The sequence below is a fragment of the Perognathus longimembris genome, chromosome 17, assembly GCF_023159225.1.
Source record: "Perognathus longimembris pacificus isolate PPM17 chromosome 17, ASM2315922v1, whole genome shotgun sequence".
Lineage (NCBI taxonomy): Eukaryota > Metazoa > Chordata > Mammalia > Rodentia > Heteromyidae > Perognathus > Perognathus longimembris.
In genome coordinates this window covers 4655623-4673502 of record NC_063177.1, presented here as the reverse complement: position 1 = coordinate 4673502, position 17880 = coordinate 4655623, and the positions used below count along the sequence as shown (strand labels likewise).

Genomic DNA, 17880 nt, shown 5'->3' with positions numbered 1-17880 from the left:
GTCCCAATCATTCATTCACTGCTCAACATAGTCAGGTGTTCAAAAATTGTCTGGTGGGAAAATATCATGAGTGAATGAATGAGTGAATGGATGAATGACAGACGTACCACCACCTTATTCCATCAGTAGTGCCTTCTAGATGCTCTAGGGCTGTTCTGTTATTGCCCAATTTTTCACAAGGCCCCACAAAAGGAGAAGATCAAGTGTCAAATATCCCTTTAAAAGGAAGGTAACTTTATAGGCAGGGGAGTGTGATAAGAATGAGAACCTTTCCAGGTCCCTGCCAGGATCCCTCTCCGGTGTAAAACTGTTCCCCTCCACACCATGGGGAATGCCCTTGCCAATGCGTCGCCCTACACAAGGGCCCGGGGAGTGGTGCCCAGCCAGCAAGCAGGTGCTACCATTTCTCCCCAGATGAAAGAGCTTATCAGAAGACAGTGTTTCTGCATAAAGGATCACCATGGCTGGCTTCGGGAGCTTGGAGGGGAAATCCAGATAGCCCTGTAACTTAAGGTTTATATGCACAGGTAAATCAATCCTTTCTCCCTGGGTTAGAAGGTTCCATTTGCCCTTGTTTTCCATTGACACTTAATCCCAAAGTTTCCTCTCTTTCCAGCCCCCCTGACTGCAGAATACTTTCAAGTGTTACCTTTGGCTCCAGACACAAAATGAGAACGTATATTTTCTCCCCTAAGTTAATGGCTTTGTTTTCAGCCCAAGGCTGCCAATATTTACATACTGCCTCACGTTATTTAATGAAGACATCAACAATGCATGCAGGGTGAGCCATCATCCTGGTGCTCAGAATAAAACAGACCCAGTCCACAAGAACTGTCTGTGTGCCAAACAGGGTGGAGAAACTCCACCTTCTCCAACACATCAAACATCCTGGCCATAAACACCCCAGACACACACAGCACTTACCTTTGCAAACAGACACAGGCTGCTTACAGGACAGCTGACCCTGCAATTAGCCTGCCTGGAAAACAACAGTGAGGGGGAAGCTGTTACAGAAGCTCCACCAGCAAGGCAAGACCGGACTTGAAATCCTAACCAGCAGGCCTGCTGCCCTGCCTCAGCCTCCCCAGCCTTAGATTCCTGCCACTCTGCTTCCTTATCCATTCCCTAGGCACTAATGTTAGGGGAAGCAGGGGAGGAAAAATAGGTGGAATCTAACTCAACCAAGAGGAAGAAACTGCCTGTCCTGAGGGTAAAGGGTATGGGGCGGGGCCACAACACACAGGATCAGGGTCAGATTTTTTTTTTGTTGTCAGTCACAGGGCTTGAACTCGAAGCCTGGGCTCTGTCCCTGAGCTTTTTGGCTCAAGGCTAGTGCTCTGCCACTTTGAGCCAGAGCTCCACTTTCAGTTTTCTGGTGGTTAATTGGAGATAAGAGTCTCATGGATGTTCCTGCCTGGGCTGGCTTTGAACCATGCTCCTCAGATCTCAGCCTCCTAAGTAGCTGGGATTACAGGCGTGAGCCACCAGCGCCCAGCCAGGGTCAAATTCTTAACAACTACAAGGAACCTCAAAGCCCTGCTCCACCAACATTAATATTCACACCCCAAACTAACATCCATGCCTCAAGAGAGAAACAGGTCCTATGACTGGAAGATTCTGTACTAAAGGGGAGAGAAACACTAGGTAAAACAAAATTAAACAAACTTAGTCTTCTACTTAAGCTTATGGTACTTCTCAGGGCCTTTACCATGCCAATGGAATCACTTTATTTGTTTTGGGGCTTCTTTTGCCAGGAGCTTCAACTCAGGGCCTGAGCACTGTCCTTGGCTTCTTTTGCTCAAGGCTAGCACTCTACCACTTGAGCCACAGCGCCACTTCTGGCTTTTTCTATATGTGGTGCTGAGGAATGAACCCAGGGCTTCATTTATATTAGGCAAGCACTCTACCACTAGGCCATATTCCCAGCCCGGAATCACTTTATTATATATTACCAATTACGCTTTCCAGAACACTCTCTGTTCATGAAAAAAGTTGAGGGTAGTGCCTCTCAAAATGTGGGTCAAAGGCTATTCTGTGTAAATAATTTCATACTGGTAAACACTGGAAAATAAAATCCAAGGCTATGCCTAGTGAAATCACTAGACAGGGGGCCAGGCCAGGGGTGGCTGCTGGAAACTTCACAGGAAAGGTCATACATAGTGCCATCTTGGTGCTTGGATGACACAGAGGAAGGCTGCCATTGTCAGTAGGGATGGAAGAGAAAGGAGATAGAGACTGGGAGGATCATGGGTCTAGGAAAGCCCAGGCAAAAGTTAGTAAAACCCTATCTCCATCAAAAGGTCATCTGTGGTGGCTTATGTGTTTCATCCCAGGTATCCAAGACGATTAGGTAAGAGAATCACAGTCTAAGATTGGCTCAAGGCAAAATTATGTCACCATTGAAAAAACAGCTAAAGCAATGAAGGTCTGGGAACATGGTTCAAGTGGCAGAGCGCCTGCTTAGCAAGTACAAGGCCCTGAGTTCAGACCCATGCCACCATTTTGCTTGTATAAAATCCCCAGGTTGTAGAGCTTCATAAGCATTGTAGAGACCCCAGACTGGGTTTAAGAGGCACAGCCTGACACCTACACACATAGCTGTGTGACCTTACACAAACTCTCTGAACTTCCTTCCTTGCAAAATTAGGGCAATTACATGGAAGGTATGCCATTCTGATTAAATAAGAGCCTGACCCACCATGCAAGACTTCCCACTCACGCATCCCCCCACATGGTTGGTACCCCTGGCTCTCTAGAAAGCACCTGAAAAAATAAAATACAAAACCATACTTTAACATTTTTATGTTCAGCAGAGATTTGGCAGGACTACTGATTTTTTTTTAGTTGAATACTTAAATATTGCTTTGAGATACCTTTGAACTTACAAATTGTGTGCACACACACGCTCACACAAGTACTGAGACTTGAACTTGGGGCCTAGGTGCCATCTCTGAGCTCTTTCCTCAAGAGCTGGACACACAGCTCCACTTCTGCCTTTTTAGTGGTTAATTAGAGATCTGAGTCTCAAGGGCTTTACAGCCTGGGCTGGCTTCAAACCACAATCCTCAGGTCTTTATCTCCTGAATAGCATGGACTGTGGGTGCTTGGCATACCCGTAGTTTAGTCCATCCATGAAAGCAGGCTCCATGTGTCTTGTACTCCCCTCAGTACAGTGCTAGATAAGAGCAAATACTCTCAGGAAGATTTAGGACAGTGAAATTACTCTGCGTGACACTCTAATGGAATATTTGGGTCATTATATGTTTGTCCAAACCAAGGAATACATGACACGATCAGTGAACCTGAATATAAACTGTGACCTTTTGGTTCATAATGACATGTTGATGCAGGTTCATGCCTTGTAAGAGATGTTTACTTTGGTGAGGAATGTTGGTGCTAAGGAGGCAGGGCGCACAGCCCACAGATGGAAAGTCGCTGTACTTTACTTGGTTTTGTTCTAAGTATAGTGATCTTTGTTAGATCCATGAAGTAAAAATAGTTAAACATGCTTCATATTACTGTCTGTGAACCATGCACCCTGTTCCATGCTTGTAGATTTTAAGTACTTGAGAAGCTAAAGTTGGGAGAATCCAGGTTCAAATCTAGCCAGGGCAAAAAGCTCCAGACACCCTCCCCATCTTAGTCAATAGCTGGGTGCAGTGGCCAGTGCCTAGCATCTCAGACACAGCAGTAAGTGTAAACAGGAGGCCTGCTGTCCAGGCTTTCCTGAACAAAACTCAGAAAAATGTCTCAAAAATAATCATAGCAAAACAGCTGGCGGTGTATCTTAGGCACTAAAGCAACTTCCTAGCAGGCATAAAATTGTGCACACACTTGCAAAGAATTGAGTTAGAATAGTTGCCAGGTGCTGGTGGCTCCCACTTGTAATCCTAGCTACTCAAGAGACTGAGATCTGAGCTCAAGATGCAAAGCAGCCCCAGAAGAAAAGTCCAAGAGAATTCGTACCTCCAATTAACCAGCAAAATGCTGAGCTGGAGGCATGGCTCAAGTGGTAGTGCAGCAGCCTTGGGTGGGGGCCGGGGAGGTGGGAGGAGAGGAAAAGCTACAAGTCCTGAGTTCAAACTCTGGTACCAGCAATCAATAGAATGTTCTCTTTTGGCTTCTTCTACCAAGTATGTTTCAAGTCAATAATAAAATACTTTTTACTTCCTTCTTTCTCAAACTCTGCTGCACCCAACTACCCACTTGGGGCTCCTGGAAAAGCTCTTTGATGAGAAGCGGATGTTTACATCTTTGTGTATCAGTGTTAACAGGCAGAGCTAGAATATGCTAAGTGCCCCCGGGAGACCGTGGAACAATCGGAGGGGAGGGCACCGGGGACCAGCCGAGCAGCACATCCCGGGCCTGGCAGGGCAATAGAGGGCCGGCAGAGGCAGGCGGGCGAGGCGTCGGCTGGGAGGGGACCCCCTGGATCTGGGGGATGTGTCTCGCGCGCCGCGTGCTTCTGCAGGCCGCCGCGGCAGGACGGGCCCGGGCCCTGGGGGCGGAGACCGAGCCGGTATTGGGCTCCAGGGGCCCGGGGAGCCGCAGACACGGGGTAAGGGGGTCAGGTTCGGGTGTAGGTGAGAGATCGGAAATCACAAGGCGGCCGACGCGGGGCGGAGTGTGCGGGTCCCGGGGAGCCACTCCTGCCCCACAAGGCAGAGGAACTGGGCTGGCGGGTGCAGGAAGGACCCAGGGACAAGGAACGGCAGACTGCTTGAACTCCGCGCCGCCTCGCCGGGAAGGAGAGAGCAAAGCAAAGCAAAGCGGCGCCCGCCCCGAGAGAACGGCCCGCGTGCTCTGCCCACCCACAGGCGTGGTTTTTAGATCGGCGAGACGCTATTGGTCCCGCTGCAGCCCCTCCAGCCAGTCAACGCAGAGATCTATCGCACCGGCACCGCCCACCACTAAAGCCCGAGGCTCCGCCAGTCACTAACCTACAGGTGAGGCCCCGGCGCAACGACGGGACTGTGGTCACGTGGCCACCGCTCGGGCCTCAGAGGGAAAGCCCCGCCCCCAGCACCAGGACCTTCGCCATCTGTCCCCCGGCTGAGCGGTCCCAGGGCCAGATGCCGCGATCCCGAGCGACACCGGGGCCGGGCCGGCTGATCCCCGCCGGCCTCGGAGCCATTTTCTCCCATCCTGGACTGCGCCCCCGGCCACCCTTCCAGAAGAGAGACAGACACCTGGGGTCCTCTCTCTCCTCCCCCACTTCTTCCTTCCCTCTCCTTTCTCTTTCCGTGGCTTGTCATTGGAATTTTTTACTCTTTCCAGTAGAGCAGGGATCACATGCGCGCGCCTACCCACCCACACACGCACACGTGTGCCTAGGAGCCTGGGAACTGATGCTTCATGTTTCACAGTGCTAACCCTTGGCAAGAAACAGCCTGGGTGGACGGACAATCAACCAGCCCCCCCCACACACACACACACGTGGATTCCAGCCGTGCAATCTTGTATATATTTTTTTAACTTTTTTTTTTTTTTTTGGTGTTTCGTTTTAGGTACTGGGGATGGGACCCAAGACGTTGCACTTGCTAGGCAAGCACTCTGCCGCTAAGTCACATCCCAGCCCTTGTATACTTTTTTGTCGGTTGTGGGGCTTGAACTCGGGGCCTAGGCGCTGTCCCTGAGCCCTCTTGCCTAAGGCTAGGGGGCTACCACTTGAGCCACAGCTCCACTTCCATTTTTCTAGTGGTTTCTTGGAGGAAGCGCCTCGCAGAATTTCCTGCTGGCTTTTTCTGGCTGGCTTTGAACTAAATGAACCAATAATTTAGGCAATTTTAAATTATTTACTTCTTGTGTCAGTTCTGGGTCTTGAGCTCAAGGCCTGGGGACAATCCCTGAGCTTCTTTCGTTCAAAGCTAGTACTCCACTACTTGAGCCACAGCTCCACTTCTGGCTCTTTAGGTAATTCATTGGAGATAAGAGTCTTAGGGGTATATTTACCTAGGCTGGCTTCAAACCAAGATCCTCACATCTCACCCTCTTGAGTAGCTACGATCACAGCTATAAGATACCTTGCCAGCCTATGTTTTTTAGTTTTTTTCAGCAGTGGGCCTTCATCTCATAGCCTTTTGCTCTCAGTTGCCATTGTCACACACACACACACACACGGCTGATGCTGTTCTTCCATTTGAACCCCACCTCCACTTTGTATTTATAATATTTTTCAAGTGACAGGAACATGACATACTTATTTTAAATAACAAGATATCATAATAAAAGAAATCAACACAATATTCTAATATGTCCAAAAGAGAATGATGTTGAGATTATAAGGATCATTCTAAGACACAGCCTCTTCACGGTCATGCAGATTATTTCATTATTGTATTACTAGGATGGCAATTGATTCTCCCAGGCTAAAGTTCTCAAACTTTAGACAAGGAAAAAAAAGAAAAGAAAAGAAAAAAACAGCATTCAAAGCCACTGTGCACTAATATAACCCAATCATTAGGGGTTAGTTTCACTTTAACACAGTTTGAGGGATAGGAATGAGAATTCTAACAAAGGTAACATTCTAAACATAAAAACGTTTCATGGTCTACACACAACTAGTTTTCATAGATATCAGTGTCTCATTTCTTCTCCGTCATGGTAAATGTTTTCATTTGAGGTAAAAACATATTGTTTTCATTATCCTGGAAAATATGTTACATTCTTGGGGTGCTCATGTAGCTGAGATCCCTGAACAGTACAGGACTGAGTTTTTCTCCTCTTCTGAAGCACCCCACCATTAAATGAGTGAGGAGTGCCCTATTCAAAAAAAAAATGTTTTTAAGCAGTCATTTTGTATTTCCGTCAACACAATTTCCATGTTCAGAGAGTAAGCCCATAAAATATTCATAAGACAGATTGAAGCAGAAAGATGCTGGACAAGTGATCACATGCATTTCAAGTGCCGAGGACACTTTAAATAAAAGCTACCTCCTTTATTCATAAGACTAGCTGACTGGAAGATCTATTTGCTTAAAAAATTCCTTGGGCACTTTTAAGTTAATTTTAGTGATTCAAAAAGTCATTTTTAAGTGACCAGAAAATCTCATGTCCCGTGATGTGTTTTTAAAATGGGCAAATTAAATATGTATATTTAAAATAGTTTTATAAGACATTAATTTATTTTCAAAGCATACGAAAGGGATCCTTCAAACAAAAATAAAACACCAAACTGGAGAAACATGCTGCAACATGTCTGTCACTTTATAAATGTCAAACAATATATCTTTAGCTGGGAAAAAAAACTTTAATAAGTACTAATCTATACTACTCACTTTTCAATAAGAATGCTCCACTGAAAAAAGCAAAATAGTTCAGTCAGTACTTAATTCCTACTTGTAGTAATGTATCTTTTAAGATTTTTTTTAAGATAAGGGCAAAGATGCTGTTAATCGCAGCACACCATGTGAATGATACTAAGTGTAATTTAATTCACACACATCAGCATTTTATTTATCTTAAACAAACAGATTGCTATTAAATATTGACTATTTTATTAACTCAGAGTGTCTGGGAAAACACTTATGATGAGGTTAATTTATGTTATATTTTCCCCTGAACTTGTAAAAGATTAATCAACCATTTTATAGTCTAATTTAGGTGCCTAATTAAAAACAGAGTTCAACACATGCTACACTGTTTTGCTAATAAATCTTGACAGCTTTGTAACATGATGGTCTGTATTTCAATTTGTTGTAGATAAATGGAAGTTTCTGCTTTACATTCAGCAGCTTGAAAGTGAGGTTTAAACCCCAGGACTGAGAAAGTCCAAGTACAATTATTTCAAAATGGGCTATCTCCAGTCAGACCTGATAGTCCTCCTAGGGAAGCCAGTAACAGTCCTTCCTGGTGAGCAGGGTTTTAGAAACAGACTAGGAGAGGTGGAAGTGGAGGGGACTCGTTTTCTCAACATTTGCTGAATTAAAAATATGTAGGAGTTTCTGGGTTAAATTGCTGGGGTTGAGAAACTCATGGTAAAGAAACAGCTTAAAATATTCCCAGCAGTGCCGGGGCTAGAACCTCGGGCCTGGGTGCTGTTCCTTTGCTTTTTCTCTCAAGGCTGACACTCCACTTTTGAGCCACTGCTCCACTTTCAGCTTTTTGCTGTTTGATTGGACTTTCTTTCCCAGGTTCCCTTTGAACTGCAATCCTCAGATCTCAGCTTCCTGAGTTGCTAGGATAACAGACATGAGCCACTGGTACTTCATATTGTGTGTGTCTGTGTGCGTGCGTATGTGCGCATAGGTGTTGGTTACTAAGTATAAATGAATTAGTAAATCTTGACTTGGGACCAGTCTCTTTTAAATGAATACACTAGTTCTAAGGGTATTTGTTATATGTCACTCAATCCCAGTCTCAGGAGGGGACACTTGTTTTCTCAGAGGCTCTACATGGGATATTTTTTTGTCATTTTAGACTCCTTTGACTCTGGTTGGCCTGCTCAGAGATCAATGTGTCAGCTTGCTGTGATTACCCTCACTAGTTTTAAAGCAACATGGGACATTGCTAACCAGAGTGTTTGGGAGTTGTCATTCTTGTACAGTAAATGACAATCTGAGCTCAGAATCTTTGCAAGTGGTAAGAAAACTGCCTCTTCTCTTTCTGAGCATCATGTCTGACTCACCTCACGTTTTGGTCACTGAAGCATGGGTGTCATAGAATAGACCAGGACTGCCTGGTTGGCACAAGAGCTTTGTACCTTTCTATCTGTGAGGCCTCAGGCAAATGGCCTGCCCTCTCTGTGCCTGCATTTCCTCATCTGTGAAGTACCTTAATTTTAGGGGACTCTAATGAGGATTAAATTTGCTAATCTTGTAAAACTTGAAACAATGCCTGGCACAGTAGGAAAACATTTAGAATGTGTTTGCTACCAATTTTATTAAGCCACACACATGTGCACACACACATGGGCACACACGTACATTTTGATGGTTGGTCACAGCACTAAAGTGTCATTTTATTTGAAACCATCAAAAATGGAGAGGGGGAAACGAAGCTGCTGCTGTGAAATCTAAGGCAGATTCCTTCATGACACATAATGAAACCATGTTCGGAGAATTTAATTCTCAAACTGGGACCATGATGTTCATTTTTTAAATCTATCAAGCATGGAGTAAATAAGAAAGAAAGGAAAAAAAAAACTTCAAATCCTGTCTATTTAGTAATGTTTGATGGTGGAGATTTATATGCATATGCCAAGCCTGTAGGTCCTGAGCTGGGAGTTTTTCCTCTAACTGCAAAGAGGTTAATTTCTTCAGACATACAGTCCTGTATTTCTTTTTGTGTTTTTAGCTTAAATTTTATCATAAAGGTGACAGTTACAGTTACCTAAGACAGGTAATGAATACATTACAGTGGTGTATTTCTTAGCCACAGGCACATCACTGACTAAAGGTAAGGGCTGATTTCACCAGACGCCCCTATAAGCCAATTGTGAGGTGTTCATCAGCACTGGCTAAAATTGGGAGGAGGATGAAGGCGAATAAGAGAACTGGATGGTGAGCTGAAAATGTCAGCTCAATGATAATCCCCACCACAGACAGACCGAACACAAACCACCATCTGCAGCAAGATCTAGCGCATGTTTGTTGATTTGGTGAAGTATGCTTGGCGCTGCCATCCCCTTGGGCTCCGAACTACCGAGCCCCCACCCGCCACCCGCCCGTGTCCCATCAGGCTGATAGGATCTCATTAGGGCAAGTGAACCGAACGACAATGGAATCCTGAGATGTCATGCAAATCCTCCCAGGCTGTGGGGCTACCGGTTAGGCCCGGGGCAGGGCTGTGAATCAACCCATTAAACCAATTACGACTCGCTCAGACACAGCCTCGACCTCCTTCTCCAACCGATCGCCACTGACCCGCGCGTTCAACCACCCATGCCCAAAGGGCTAAAACCCCCAAAAAACAAATGCCTTCAAACCGCGTGTTTCTCTCCCAAGTTCCAGTTTTGAGGACTAGATTCTGATTCAAGGTAATTCTCGGGATAATTATTCTTTATGCTGCTGCTGATTGGCAGCCCTGGCTTCCCGATGGGGCGGAAGATCAAGCAGCACAACCGTGATGAGAAGCTCGTTTTGTTTTTTTTTTCTTCCCCATTTTTCAAGCGTGGAGAGCGAAGGATTTGACGCGGAGCGCCAGGGACCCGAGGTCTGTGCGGCGTGTTACGTTTAAAAGTTAAAAAGGCCGCCTTCAAAACAACTGGGAAGTCCTCACTTTTGCCCAGGTTTCCGGCACATTCTAATGTAGTTAATGTTTTTATTATTTCGCAGACATTTAATTTTTTCCCCTTTCCTTTCAAAAGAGTCCACTAACGACTCCGCGACCAGGCCAAGCTCTGTAGAGGCGGCTAGAGAAGACTGCGCTCCGAGCCGCGTGCGGTCTCCCGGGCCTTCGCCGCCGGCCTCCGGGTCCCCCACACGGAGCGTACCTAGTTGCTTCCAAGGCGGGCGGGGGCGGGGGGGGGGTGAGGCCCCCGATCTCCCTGTCTACGAGCCACTCTCAGCGCGCAGGCCCAGCCGCCCAGCCCCGCTGCCCTCCGCCTGGCTCCCGGGCTACCCACCAGCCCGAAGCTCCCAACTCTCGTGCGCCGCGGGCGCGCGGCGATGGCTCCGGGCTCCCACCACGACTTAATTCAGCATTAAAAAAAAAAAAAAATCAATCAAAAAGGAAGGACTGCCTAGCAGGTTGTGGGCAGCCGCCTCCGCGATTGCGTGAATCTTCCTGTGGGGATTTCCAAAGGCTGCCCCAGGTGCTTCTAAAATCGCCTGACATTGAGGGTTCGATTATTTCTCTGCCAGTTCTTCCCCAAGCCGGCCTCAGGAGTGTCAGATCTCACTCCGAAAACCCCAGGCTGCCTCAGGCTGAGCCTTACCATACCCCAGGTTCCACCCAGACCCCGGGAATCACCATCCACGGAGAAGGAGGGGTGGCGAGAGCAGGAGCTAATAACATCAATGTAATCAATGACAGTCGCCAACAATCTGAGGTCCTTACCGGATCACACCAGCGCCTTCGCTCTTCCTGGCCCTGTCTGGCCCCCTGAGCGGACCAGAGAGCACTAACGTTCTTGGGGCGCTCGCCCCTCACTACAGCCCGGCTGTGGGGCTCCAGAGTCCCTATCTTAACCCTCTGCGTCCCAGGCGGTCACGGCTGGCTAAACCTGGAGACTTGGCAACTCCTGATAATAGTAAAAACAGAAGGACAAAGGGGAGGAGAGGGCGAGGCTGGGAAAGGAGCCGTTTTAATCCGCTCGGGGGTCAAGCCTTAAAAAAAAAAATTATTCTCCATCTCATCTGGGTCTGAGGAAGTAGGGTAGGGACTCAGAGTGAGGTCCGTTTCCCTTTTCCCCTTCTATTTTCCGAAGTCTCCCGACTCTTTGAAGTTAGCCATTGGACTTGGAGACGACGGCAGAGTCCAGAATGCGTGGCTCAGGGCTGAGAGCTGAAGTGGTGACCTGAGAGATGGGGTGGAGAGAGGCCGGTGCTGGGGCCCCAGGGAAGTGGATGGAGATCAGCCTCTGACCTCTCCAACTGTTCGCAACGAGGACCAGCGGCTGGCAGGAAGCAGTGGGCAGAGGTCGTGAATGTGACCCCGCGGCTGCAGTCCCTTTGGAAGTGGACTCTACAGCCCGATTTGACGACTGGATTTCCGAAAGCCGCGACCTCCAAACCCTCATTTCTCAATCGATGGGCCCGCGTGTGGGACCCGCGGGAGACTCGCGTTCTCGCCCTCCGATCTCCCCGTACTGAGGCTGGGGAGGCGGAAACCGGTTGGCAGTGCCCGGGGAGTGCCTTGAAGCCTTCAAAGCCTCGCGCCTCTCCGGCGGGCTGCAGTGCGCGCCTTTGCCCGACAGGGACCAGCACCGCTCCACGCTCCGCAGCCAGCAGAGGCGCCCGGCCACCCGCCCGCCCGCCCGCCCCCTTCAGACCCCCCTCTCCCCCCACCCCCGAGATCCCCAGCGACTCCCCAGCCTAGTGGGTCTCACCCCCTTCGGGTTCCAATAACCAGGAGGATTGCAACGACAACAACAAAAAGTTGTCAGACGCTCAGTGACTTTGGCAGGGCGCCGTCGCCACTGCTCGCTCTCCCCATCTGGGATGCAGAAGCGGCTCTCCAAGTCGGTTTAGGGAAGAGAGTGAAAACCTAGCAGGAGGCGACCCAGGCTTAGCGAGGAAAAATTAGATCCCAGCAATACCGCATCGGCTGGAGCGGATCACCACAGGGTAGGTGGTCCGCACCGCTGCGCGCTTTTTCTTAAAACGGCTCCGCTTCTTAGCGGCGAGGTCGCCCGATTTATTCTAGGGCACCGAGGACCACTAAGTCGCCAGCGCTCTGAGAAGTTTCTGTACGTTGAAGCCAGAGAAAAGCTAATTGGGTGCCCCCACGATCGTGCAGGGCTGTGGTTATGGGCGCAACTTGCCCGCAGTGTCCGATCGCTCCCCTGCCCCGCCCTGCCCACCCCGGGGATCCGCAGCTATACCCCCTAACATCTCCCCGACTGATGCCACGTCTCGCTCCGTGCACGGTCTGGATCGCTGCCCACACTCCTGCCCCAGGCAAGGAAACTTACCGGTACCAAGCGAGGCCCTTGTCATAGCTTCGATCGAAGAAGTGGGGTTCAGCGCCCACGGCGCGCACGTCGGGGTGCACGCGCAGGAACTCCAGCAGCGCCCGCGTACCGCCCTTCTTCACGCCGATGATGATGGCCTGCGGCAGCTGCTTGCTCCCGGACCCGCTAAAGAAGCTGGAGATGGGGCTGGGGGAGTCCGGCGCCTCGGGACTCTGCTCTTCCTGGCTCGCTGCGCCCTCCGCCTGTCCTGCAGTCAGTGCGGTGGCCGGGGGCTCCCGGAAGGGCAACCTGGAGGGCGTCCCATTGGGAGCTGGGGCCAGGGCTGGCGGGGCGTGCGCTGAGCGGGACCCGGAGCCCAGCAGCAGCAGCCCGGGCGCCGCGGCGCAGGAGCCGGCGCACGAGTACAGGAACATGTAGAGCCAGACACAGAGCATGGCGAAGAGTAGCGCGAGCTTCCTCCTCACCGGTGGCGGGGGCGTCGGCGGCTGCAGTAGTAGCCGGCCCGGGACATCGAGGCAGGATCGGCCGCCGCTCAAGCGCTGCCCCATGCGCTGCCCGCGGGCACGGCCAGAGGCATGGCTCAGCACATGGCGCGAATCCCAGCGGAGCAGTAAGCGCCGAGAGTATCTGCTGGCCCGCTGGACACCCAGACGGCTCGGCTTATTGCCCTCGTGTGCCAGCGTCCACCACCGCCACCGCTGCTGCTTCTGATCTTTCCCGGGTGGCGGCGGCAGCTGGGGCGGCGGCGGCTCTTGACATGTTGCCCGGGAGAAGCCGCAACTGGAACGAAAGTCAGGACGGGCGGCACACGCTCGTGCGGTGTAGAGATCGCCGCCCTGGCGCACCCAGGCTACTCTAGACGGTGCGCACCGCCACTCGCCGGGGCTGCCTCGGCGCAGTGGTGAGGACTGAGCCCGGAGCGCAGCCCCGGCACTGGCCCGCAGAGGCTGCGGAGGAGAACTGCGCAGGAAGAGAGCTGGGCACTGAGGTGGGGTGGGCGGGCCCGGCCTTGCGGAGTGACGGGCCGCTCAACCTACCAAAAAAATCCCTAGTGCTATGCAAATCTAGAGGCTTTGCCAAGGACTGAACAGCCAATCCACTCTCGGAACGTGGGGGTGTGGAAAGGTTCGGGGCGGTGGAGACACATCGGGGGCTCCTATTGGCTTGCAAGACGCAAGGGGGCGGTTTCAGGGAGATGGAGCCCAGGGCTGCTGACAGGAGCAGACGGTGGGAAGGCTGCGGGAGTGACCGGACGTGGGGTGAGGTCCTCTAGTGAGTGATGCGTTCTCGCTCCCGCGCTCATTTCCGTGCTTACTCTCCAGAAGCCAGCCCTGGCTGTGGTTGCCCAGATGCTTCAATGCGAGCCTGAATCCAGATGTTCTGCGGGCGGGTTTCCTGCTATGTGTGCACTGCAAAGTAGGGAGAAACTAGAAGAAGGGAAAGCCGGCCAGAGGTGCGCCTGTCCCATGCCAGACGCACCAGTCAGACCCTGATTGATGACCTTTAAGGAGAAAACTGGAAACCGCTGACAGCGCCCCCCCTCCCTACCTCGGGTCTTTCTTCCTTCCTTCCTTCCTTCCTTCCTTCCTTCCTTCCTTTCTTTCTTTCTTTCTTTCTTTCTTTCTTTCTTTCTTTCTTTCTTTCTTTCTTTCTTTCTTTCTTTCTTTCTTTCTTTCTTTCTTTCTTTCTTTCTTTTTCTTTGCCAGGAGAGATCACCTTCCATTTGCCGGTTAACAGGGAGATGGGCATAAATGGTCAAGAAAAATCTCCAGCCTCCCAAACTGGGGGCGGGGCGGGGGGGGGGGCTTGAGGCTAAGGAAAGGAGAAATGAACACAGAGATAGAAACTTTCCTATGTTTTTTAAACCACTTCATTTGGGAATAGAACCCAGCGCCTTTTGCATGCTGAGCCAGTGTCCAGTGCTCTACCACCGAGTTCCAGCTCCAGCCCCAGAGAAAGGCTTTTTTTTTATGTCTCCTGTTCGAAACGTGAGAGTGAACCGCACGTGAGAAGTTGTACCCGAACGTAAGTTCGTAGGTTTGAGAAAAAAGTAATCTAGTTTCTATTTATAATTCCTTCCGAATAATGATTACAGCTAACATTCGCCCCCAATTTAGGGGGAAATTCACTTCGCTGACCTGTAACACCATTTTTTTTTTTTTTAGAAGTCAGAGGTCATTTTAGAGCAAAGCCAGGACGATTAAATGAACCACACTTATTTAATAACTAGAAGTCCATTCGGAGCCGCCCTGCCCCGCTCCCCGGCGGATGAGGGGAGAGGGGGGCCCCTGTTTTACCGGGGACGGCAGCTGGCGGGAAGCGCGGGTGGGCGATGACACCTGGGCTCGAGCGTGCCCTGGCGTTCGAGGCCCTTACATGGATCCCCGGTTGTGTCTGGAAAGTTTTCCGAGCCTGCCACCCAGTCTGTGCGGGGCCAGCGGGCCTCCCACGCCGGGCTGCTCCAGGTTCCGGGACGGAACTTTGCACGGCGGGGGTGGCTGAGTGTCGCCCACTAGGTGACTCATTCGGAGATGCCACCCGCGCTGAATTCCGCCCGTCAGCGGCACCGCGGAGACCGGGGCTCCGACGCGAACCACCGCGCTCCGATCTGGGGACCCGTAGCGGACCGCGCATACTCTTCCTTCCGGAGAAAGTGTCCCCAAGTGTCCCCTCCCCTGAGTCCCTGCGGCCCCATCCATGGCCCAGTGCTCCTCCACCGGGACCAAACTGAGAGAGCCAGCCCGACTTTACCGCTTCTGGGCCGAAAATGGGCACCAGATCCAGGAATGAGCACCGCAGGACCCCCGCGTCCCCGCCGCTGGGCTACGCCAAACCTCCCTGCGACCACACTGGGCGCCAGGCCCGTCGCCACACAATTTGAAAGTGCATGGGGGAAAAGGATCTTTAGATAGAAGATAGTTTACTTGCACCCCCGCACCCCCAGTGATTTGATCACTCTTAATTTTAATGTAACTAATTTTTAGATCAATTAAAATTTGTAAAGGAGAAAACATCATGAACACACCCCCACTTTGGTTTTTGTCTTGACATCTTATAGGAAGGGTGCGTGTTCAAATTCCCCTTCCTTTTGGTGGGAAACGAAGTTGCTGAGGTGTGAGTTGGCCAATCGTGGCTACTCTTCAGGACTTGACTGCACACGAATAAAAACGGTCCTTGTCCGGTGGGTTACAAAAGAGAGAGATCACAAATCTAGGGGACCGGATATATATGGGGGTTTCTTTTTTCCGGAGGAAGAGGGAGGAAGTTGGGGTGGGGAGAAGACGCTGGCGTCGGAAATGGCCCAGAGCAAAGCGTTCCCCGCCCCCTCGCCCACCTGGCGCCCTTCCAAACCGCTACTGCCCCGAACAATTGGGGAGCTCGCGGGGCGCGCGATCCTCGGAGGGATGCCGAGACCCAAGGTCAGCTGGTGGCCAGCTCTGACGGCCAGACCTGAAGCCGGGCGGCTACCCGAGGCGTGGTCCCTTTTCCACCGGGACGGTCCTCGCTACCGCGGCTCCCTAAAACTCTCCTGCGCCACTGCCCCTCTGGGTCCCCTCTCGGTCCCCGGGCAGAGCTGGCAGCTCAGCCAACTGCGACCCCAGTTTAAGCTCCCGGGCCTGAACCGGTCGCTCAGCAGGGCCGAGTCCACCGGCCAAGAGCCACCACCAAAACCAGGACACTTCACTTCTGATCAATGTAATCAAATTTTTCATCCTCGGAAACCAGGGCCCCGGAGGCCTTGTGCACACACCCTTCAGGCGTGCGTGTGGTTTCGGTGTTTATTTGGGATTGCCAAGGCCTTGAAGGTGATCTTTCCTGACCTTCATCAGGTCACTCTCTGGCCCTAGAAGTTTTAAATCTGAAAAATCGCCCGATTGGAGGAGTCCAAAGATGCTGGCCACGCGTTCCGCCTCAACTTTCTCGCATCCTGGGGCTCACGACGAGCAGCTTTCCTGCCCCCCAGTGCCACTCCCATTCCCTCCGAGCAAGCACTTCCTGGGGCTGCCTGCAGCGGGGGCACCGAGCCCCGCTTCCTGCCACCGGAGCCCCTTCTCTCCGGCCCGCCGGCAGCAGCTCCACGGCCCCTGGGGGGTGGCAGATGCCAGACGCCCCGGAGAAGGGCGATCCCTTCGGCGGCGCGTGGTCTCTGCAGCCGCCGCCCCGGTGCCCACCCTCGAGGGAGCGCTTGGGTCCCCCCTGGCCGGTGGTGGCCTTCGCGCTGGCCCCGCAGACAGTAGGAAGGAGAAATTCTTCGTTAAATAATGTCGGGGAGGGGGGCTTCTGGAGGAAAGAAAGGGTCCCCTGTGGCCCCATCCCCAGTCGGACCCGCTTGGCCCTCCAGCCTTTCCATGCAACACAGGGTCACCTGGCTAGCGCCGCCGCTGCGGAGGCCTCTCGGCACCCCACACAAGAAACATGCATGTCCCTCACTCGTGGGTGAAGGACGTCCAGACTGGCTTAGTGACTGGGGCGCGCCGATCCCGGATCCTTCCTCCATGTGTCACCCTGTTCTACCCTCTTGGTTTCTTGTCCCCTGGAGGGCAGGGCAGGGAATGGGAAGATAGGAAGACTGAGGCAGAGGTGTGGAAGCCCCTGCACTTTTTCACCAGGGTTATCAAAATGGCTGTCACAACTCCTGTGGGCGTCTGCTCTCCCCTCACAGCTTTGCTAGCTAGTAGCATCAGGCTCCAGCTGGAGAGCCGGTCGGGGCCCAGGGGCGATAAACTCAGGCACACCCAGAGCCTGGCAGCTGCAGCTCTTTTCTAAATACTCCTGTGGTATTCCCTCCTCTGTTTCTCCAGTTGAATGTCCCACCAGAATTCTGATATGTGCTACATCAGAAAAGCCTTGCACTTCCTAATCTGACTCTCAAAAATTTACCAGCTCTGTGACTCTAGACAAATTACACAACCTTTCTGTGCCTCAGTACCACTTCCCATCCATGGTCCCCCATTTCTCTCCTTTTTTTCCCTTCCTTTCCTCTCTCTCTTTCCATTCTTCCTTTCTTTTCTTTCTCACCTCCTCTGTTGTTTTTTTTTCTTTTTTGCCAGTACTGGTGCTTGAACTCAGGGGCTAGACACAGTGCCTTAGCCTTTTTACTCAAAGCTGGCACCCTACCACTTAATCCATACCTCCACTTCGGGCTTTTTGGTGATTAGTTGGAGATAGAGTCTCTCAGATTTATCTGCCCCGGCTGGCTTTGAACCTCCATCTTCAGATCCCAGCCTCCTGTGTAGCTAAGATTATAGGCTTGAGTCACCAGCCTCAGCCTCAAAGTTTCTTTGATAACTTAGATGCTCTAGGCT

The 17880-nt window shown here is 51.3% G+C and overlaps 1 protein-coding gene across 1 annotated transcript in view; it reads right to left on the bottom strand.

Moving 5' to 3' along the window:
• Hs3st3b1 (heparan sulfate-glucosamine 3-sulfotransferase 3B1) overlaps positions 1–13852 on the bottom strand; it is a 42963-nt gene extending 29111 nt beyond the window's left edge. The window contains exon 1 of the mRNA XM_048365603.1: positions 12575–13852. Within this exon, the coding sequence (XP_048221560.1) occupies positions 12575–13122 (548 nt within the window). The 5' untranslated portion in view covers positions 13123–13852. The remainder of the gene's footprint in view (positions 1–12574) is intronic.
• Between the last annotated feature and the right edge of the window lie 4028 nt (positions 13853–17880).